This window comes from Austrofundulus limnaeus, unplaced genomic scaffold (assembly GCF_001266775.1).
Source record: "Austrofundulus limnaeus strain Quisiro unplaced genomic scaffold, Austrofundulus_limnaeus-1.0 Scaffold2510, whole genome shotgun sequence".
Taxonomy (NCBI): Eukaryota; Metazoa; Chordata; class Actinopteri; order Cyprinodontiformes; family Rivulidae; genus Austrofundulus; species Austrofundulus limnaeus.
The window spans coordinates 1-7,335 of NW_013954912.1; the positions used below are offsets into that span (position 1 = coordinate 1).

Genomic DNA, 7,335 nt, shown 5'->3' on the forward strand with positions numbered 1-7,335 from the left:
CTTTTCTCTCTCGATCCGTTCTCTTTCTAGCCTCTCCTTTTCTAGAGCCTTTTCTCTCTCGATCCGTTCTCTTTCTAGCCTCTGCTTTTCTAGAGCCTTTTCTCTCTCGATCCGTTCTCTTTCTAGCCTCTCCTGTTCTAGAGCCTTTTCTCTCTCGATTCGTTCTTTTTCCAGTCTCTCCTGTTCTAGAGCCTTTTCTCTCTCAATTCTTTCCTTTTCTGTTCTCTCAGCCTCTAAAGCACGTTCCCTCTCTAACCTCTCCTGCTCAAGAGCCTTCTCTTTCTCTAGCCGTTCTAGCTCCAAAGCCTTCGCTCTTTCTAGCTGCATTGCCCTCTCCATTTCCTCTCTTTCCTGCTTTGCCTTCTCTTCTCTTTCTCTCTGAAGGCGTTCTTCCTCCAGGGCTCTCTGTCTTTCGAGCTCCCTCTGTCGCTCCAGCTCTATGGCCCTCTTATGCTCCTCCCTCTCTTTAGCCAAAGTCATTTCCCTCTCCTGTCTTTCTTTTTCTAGAGCAAGTTCTTGCTCTCGCTGTAAAGCCTTTTCTCTTTCCAAGGCCTTCTCCCGTTCTTCTCGCTCTAGCGCGAGGGATTTTTCTCGTTCTTCCTCTGCTGCTCGTTCTTTTTCAATTTGTCTCAGCTTCTCTTGCCTTTCCAGTTCAAGTGCTTGTTCTCTTTTCATCTCAGCCTCCCTCTCTCTGTCCCTTTCCTCTGCTGCAGTAGCCTTAAGCACARTTACAGGAAGCTGGAGGGGGGCAGAATGTGTGACACCCTGGTGGGCTCCAGGAATCATGGGAAATGACACATGGCTGCCAGRGTTGGCTGTGTGAGGTACAGCAGAAACCAGACCGTCTGGTGCACACCTGCCAGGAAACAACATAGCTGAAGGTGAGCTGCTATCCTGCCGTTCACCTTCGCCATCTGTGCCATAGCAGGCTGCTCCAGAGAAGGCCCCCTCGGACTCCATCTTGCGAGCAAGAAGGGTCAGCGGACCAGGCTTCCTTTCTGCATGTCCACTCCTTTGAGGCTCTGGACTGCTACTGCGACTGCCGCTACTGGAAGAACCGGAGCTTGAGGAGCTGGGGGAGTGCCTGGCTTGAGCAGCAGGTGGGCTAGGCGGGCTCTGTTTAGGGGTGTCAGGTAAGGGGAAAGATAGCTCTGGAGGCGGGGATGGAGGAGGCGTTGGCTGGCGGAGCTGAGGGGACAACAGAGAAGGGATGTGTTGCTGCTGGGGTTGACGTGGTGCACCAGACCTTTCCCTCGCGGCGGGGACTCTGGGCGGCTCTCTGAGGCTCCTCCTCGGAGCACTGTTTCCCCAGTCGTCATCGTCATCCCCACCCTCGCTATCTTCATCGTCACTGTCGCCTGCAACTTCGCTGGAAGCAGAACCTCGCTCTGACCGCTGCTCAACGACGGGAACCCGCATGGCCACGGAGGCTGAAGCAGGTGGACTGGACACATCAGCCTCCTGATTCCTGTTGTCTTGTGCTGCATTCACAGAACCGAACAATCCCTCARCAACAGAAGGGCCGGGGAGCTTGTGCTGCCCAGGTGCTGGGACATCCTGATCAGCATATAAATAAAAATTAGACATGTGGATTTTCCAGCACAACTAATCTACTTGTCTTGTGGAAACTCGCAGTTAATAAGAAACGTAATAGTTTAGGAAATAAACTGTTATCTAACCTGAGCAGGAGGAGGGCAAGATGTACTGTTGTTAATGTCTCTGTGGTCCTGTTGATCTGTTCACAAAAGATAAAGAAAATATAAAACGTAAAAAAAAATCCGAAAGACTTCCATACAGACCAATAATGTGCTGTAACTTCAATAACTGAGACTAGGAATAGACTTATTATAATTGCCACCCAATTTAAATAGGCCAATATTAGCCACTTAGAAAAACAAATCAGCAATTGGCCATGCCTGAACATACCTAATCCATTACCAAGCAAAATAAATAAATAAATAAAAAATGCAGCAGCAGCAGATGCTACAAAGCGCTGACTGTAGAATGCTCTTTCATATATTATTTGTAGGTGTACAAGTCTTCTACAAGCTGTTAAATATTTGTTTATAAATGACAAGCATTCATTGTTAGATTTAGTTTAAATGAAAAATGTATATATTGGCCAAAAAAATAAATAAATGAAAAATTAATCCATTGGCTTCCCTGATTTTAAAAGAGCTGCATTACACATTAAAACCCATCAAATCAGTGGACCTCAAGGTGAGACTTAGAACACCACTTATACCATTTGTTTCATATGCTTCCCGAGCCTCTCTCTCCAGACGGTGCCGCAGGAGCTCCTGTTGCTGAGCCAGATACTGCTTAATAAAACTGTTCTGGCTCATTTCCTCACCAATCTAAATACAAAGAATGCATCACAAAATACATTAGGTGAAATTCTGCAAGGCAGCTGAAGAAATGCAATTTGAAGACATACACAAAAAACATTGCATTAATGCCCATTCTGCTATTGAATCCCAAAGAAACCCACAGCTGTTGAAATTTAAGTAAAAGTATCTTTGAGACTTTTACCTGTGAGTTTGGCTGCAGTCCAATATGAGGAGTGGAGGTCCTCTGCAAATTCTCCAGCATGAGAGCCTGTTATTCAGATGAAAGGTTTTATTTGTGCAGTATAAAATGGGGGCATTCTTTCAAAGAATATGTGTGAAATGTGCACACAAATTTATTTCACAAAGTGGTCTGAGTTTGTGCTTTTGCCAGRCATCAACATTACAGTAAATAAAACTAATAAGTATCATCATCACCTATCTGTTTATATAAAATTTATAGACTTTACTTRAGATATAGACAGTTACTAGCATACAGAAATTTTTCAACATAGCATTGGAGCAAGACACATCAAACTAGCTCCCTGTGCATGCCATCAACTTAGATTTAAGTCATACAAATCAAATTAATCCTAATAAACAAGAAGACAGATTTCATCCTGCAATGAAAAACATACCAGGCTGGGAATAAGGGGCACATTTGTAAACACACACAAATGAAGTGTACTTAATCTAACAAAAATGTCTCAATTGGTAGTAAATCCTACCCTATCCRWWRCRWWRCRWWRCRWWRCTATCARTAAATGCCTGTTATWAYGATTTTTATTGCTCACCAGCATGYTGTAAACAAAACAATAAGTGGTCTAATGTCAAAACCAACAGATCAAAGTGTGCACAATGCACGATCATAACTCAAATCTCACATCAGTCCTGCAGCAACAAGTGCCATTTGTGTCCTAAAGAAAACAAGACGACCTTTGATATTTGCATGTGAAGAGAAAATAATCAAAGACAAGACGGGCATAAACACTTGTAGGAAAAACAATCAAATGTAAACAGTGTTTTTTTTATTTATTAATGTAGTCTACTGCGTGTTTTTAGCCGGCACATTCATGTACCAGGTCCAGGACCACTGTGTTTACCGGGAAAACGAAAATCCAAGCTTTCATGGCGTAATGTGTCACAATGTAAACAAAATTTTATCCAACATGACTCATCGCGGCACCTCGCATACCCAGATYTCACCCAGACGCAAACTGTGCTCGTACCATTAATGACAACATACAGTAGAAAACACGGAGACAGCCGCTGAGGCCACCTCTCAACTCACAGCGTTAGCACGAAAGCTAACAGGCTAACACAGCATGAAAACCAACGCAATTTACAGCTAGCCAATAAGTTGACTGAACTTCGGGGCTTGCTGTGAGCCGGACAACTCTGGACAAGCCAAACAGTGCTCAACTACGATGCAGAACAAAGTCCAATTTCATAGCGGGATGTCAACAACGAAGTCTACTACTACGCTCGGCAGGAACGACACTCAGTTGTCGGCCCTCCAGAGTCAGCATCAGCCCGTCTCTCCGTTCACGCTAGCTCGTACGCACAGTAGTGCCACATTTCAGCGTAAAGCTTACCCCCTTGAGCCTTTTAACGAGAGCATTCTTCTGTCCGCTTTTTGACAGTCCTCTCTCTTCAAGAGCTGCTTTTAAGTCCGCTACACGGAGGGACTGGAGGGGTCTCCCGTCCAGCGTAACGTCTTCGAGGTCCGCCATTTTCCGTTCCTCTAGTCAGTTCCCAGCGAGAGCAAAAAGTATGTGGCAAGCCGTTGTAACATATAATTAGACCTCATGCCAGAAAAGAAAATTAAACAGAAAATACAGCATGTTAGGAAATATAAGCGTAAGATACTGAAAAATCTTTAAAAAGTTTCAGTGAATGTTTTAAAATGTAACTCTTTTGAGTATGTGTAATTATTTAAAATAGCATTTCTGTCAGGACAAACTCGAGTTTCAAATATCCGCACAGTAAATTACACCAGACACAATTTACATTTCACATTGTTTAATGTTAAAATAGATTCTTGTCAAATGTTAAGTATCTAAAATATAATGGTGTCACTGGATTGTTTATTTATTTCAATTAATGCCYAAAACTAGCTTTTAAACTAATTTAATAATCCTAACATGGTTAAGCCTTTATATTCAAAATCGCATTAGGATTATAGAATAGTTTTTTTTTTTAATTTGGGAGGTTTATTTTATATATCATTTTGGACAGCTGAATTATTTATAAAAGAACGTCTGCCGTGAAGATTTATTTTTGCAACGGATATATGATAAGTCGGCTTGCTATACATCAGAACTTCCTACAACCAACGTCATTTTCGACGAGTTCAAATTATGAAAAACCTTACACAAATTCATTTTTAAATTAACACTTAAATCTATACTTTTGTCCGCACTGCACGCAAATTATAGTTTTGGCATCGGTTTTTGGTCAAAAACAACCTTTGCCTAAAGTCCACGCAAGTCTGAGCCCCTTGCTTTATTGACCGCGTCCACTTCCTGTTTGATGTTTGTTAGCTAAACTAGCATAGATACAGATAACTAGTACTCAGCTCTAATTGTGTTCACAACATTGTTTCAGCTTTTTTAAATTTTATTTGTAAGCAGATGTGTGTGTTAAGCATAGTTTTATGTATGACTGGCTTTAACGTTGGAGTCCTGCGGCTGTCTGGTTTAAGCTAGCTGTTCACAACAAAAGGATTCTCTGTTTTGCCTCGGCAGCAGAGGAGCAGCAAACTTTCGGAGGCTGAAACAAACTTTCCCGAGATGTCGTGGTTCAATCGGGTCGGTCAAGGCTCGTACCACCAGCAGCAGCCCACTGGATTTACATCTACAAACATCCCGGGCAATACCGGCAGCCCCGTCGGTCCAGCGGCAGGATTGGTGACCCAAAACCCAAGCGGCGGGGCTGTTTTTGCTTCTCCGAGCCCATTGCACTTGCCATCAGCCCCTCATCGCGGTGCAGCCTCGCCCCTCAGCCTCGAGAATCTGTCCCGCGCGTCTCAGAGCGCAGGTCAACTCCGAGAACCAGAACCCATCTCCTATGTGATCCTGCAGGAGCAGCGGTGCGTCCTGAGCTGGTTCCAGAACTGGACCTCGGCTCAGAAGGAGCGCTTCCTGAACGACCTGCTGGGGAAAGCCGTGCCGGGGAAAGTGTGCACCCTCCTGGATTCCCTCAGTTCTCTTCAGGTACCAACCACCCTGTAACCATCCTGCTCCGATCATTAGTCCGGCTTGGTCTGAAACTTGCTGTGTGACGTTGTCTGTGTGCTGACAGGTCAAAGACAAGCTCCCCAACATCTTTGAGTGCCAGCTTCACCTGTGGACACAGTGGTTTGAGTCGTGGGGGGAAGACGAGAGGAATCATTTTCTGCACATGTTGGAGGAGCAGGACTCCGTTTTTGTGGCCCAGTTTTACATGAGTGTAGCTGGCACAGCAGGGAGAGACTGAAGGATTACAGGTGGAACATTTCACATTTCACCAAKTCTCTAGTTTTCATTTAGGATGTGTTTTTTTAATACAGAAACGTTCCAAGCTTGTATTATTTACTATATTTTATGTGTTGTTTTCCAAAAAATATATATTCATGGCTCATTGACAGAGAAAAGGTCCCAATTTTTTGTTTTATTTTATTTTTTTGCCAAAATAGTATTTGGAAATAAAMAAGACCGTAAACACATTGCGTTGCTATATATGTTTATTGTTCTGAACCAATCATACAAAAAGCATAAAACACACTCATTGACTTTGGAGAGTAATCTGTTACTTAAATGTTAGTAACTGAGACACGTTTTAGAAAAGCGATTACATCAAACTTATTTTATCCAGTCAGTTGATCCGGGTTGAACCAAAACTATTGGAGTAGGATTTGCACCATCCTCTACGCAGTAATTAATAAATGGATAGATTTTGTCGGTAAAGGCCTGACCTGAAAAGGTGTATAAGTGAGATCTGGTACCAGCATCATAGAAAGAAATCTGTCCCTTTTTGTAGTCCAGCAGGATACCCAGTGTAAGCGTTGGAGTTCTAGCTCGAATAGTAGCCGGTCTCTTATCAAGAGCTCTCAGCTCACCCTGTTTGTTCAGGACTACGGTCCAGAAACCTCTCGTTGGATTGAATGATAACAACCCCTTCCTTGTAGAGGATTGGCTGGCCATCCCGATGTGAAAACAGCTCTTTCCAGCGACGTTCACCTCCCAGTAATGTCTGCCGCTTGAGTAACCAGTTGAACCCAGAACGGCGAGAGACACGTCAAACCTTCCGGGGCTGTCCTGGACCTGAAGAGGGCTATCAGTGGTGGAGACCTGGGTTCCATCTGCAGACAAAACTATTCTGGGGTTGGCAGTATTTGGATCCATGGTCATTAGAGCTGTAAACAGAAACACGTATTATTATTTTTTATTATTGATCAAATTTACAAAATTTAAGCTATGAAAATATAACAGCCTTCCACAAAAATTCTTTAAAGTCACCCAATAACTTTCATCCAAATAAAAATGTGTAAATCTAAGGTATTGATGAAGATCAGGGATGTGAAACTTTAATTCTTCTGAAGTGTCTTCTTCTGATCTTAACCAAAAACGGGCATAAACCTAACCAATATATTTAAAGGACCATAGAAAAAGATAGTTGAGCAATATATGCATCCAAAATGTTCCAATTTATGCATGGAATTTGGGCAGCAGAACTGGGCTACCTTTGTCAGCTTAGTTTCTAAGCAGAAATAAACGTTACTGTACAGAAAAAGACTAAATAGATAACTAACCTTTAACTTGGTTATAGTTGAACTAATATTCTACAAATACTGTAAAAATGAAATAACAGTTCCAAAAAAACTGCCTTTTTAGTTCTCTAGTTCAGATATGACTTAGTTAGAAGTTTTATTTCCAATTAAAAAAAAAGGTGTTCCCTTTACCTGGTGGATATGAGATTCAATGACTTTGTGCACCAAAGTCAAATCAAATATTGATAAGTTTTAAAT

At 42.5% G+C, this 7,335-nt stretch overlaps 3 protein-coding genes across 3 annotated transcripts; 1 reads left to right on the forward strand and 2 right to left on the reverse strand.

Annotated features, from left to right (window-relative positions):
• Positions 1-6: 6 nt before the first annotated feature.
• Positions 7-5,220, reverse strand: LOC106511099 (apoptotic chromatin condensation inducer in the nucleus; the record flags this gene model as incomplete). The annotated part of the gene is made up of 6 exons (XM_013999848.1): positions 5,156-5,220; positions 3,923-4,132; positions 2,533-2,598; positions 2,246-2,357; positions 1,680-1,735; positions 7-1,557 (listed from the first exon to the last, which is right to left on the reverse strand). Coding segments are annotated over exons 2-6 (1,923 nt in total), but the record flags the coding sequence as incomplete, so codon positions are not given.
• Positions 4,164-6,033, forward strand: cunh14orf119 (chromosome unknown C14orf119 homolog). The gene is made up of 2 exons (XM_013999850.1): positions 4,164-5,542; positions 5,631-6,033. The coding sequence occupies exons 1-2, from the start codon at positions 5,120-5,122 to the stop codon at positions 5,802-5,804; spliced, it is 597 nt and encodes a 198-aa protein (XP_013855304.1). The 5' UTR covers positions 4,164-5,119; the 3' UTR covers positions 5,805-6,033.
• Positions 6,034-6,723, reverse strand: LOC106511100 (E3 ubiquitin-protein ligase TRIM69; the record flags this gene model as incomplete). Its single annotated transcript, XM_013999849.1, is given in 1 exon segment — positions 6,034-6,723. A coding segment is annotated over 1 exon segment (554 nt), but the record flags the coding sequence as incomplete, so codon positions are not given.
• Between the last annotated feature and the right edge of the window lie 612 nt (positions 6,724-7,335).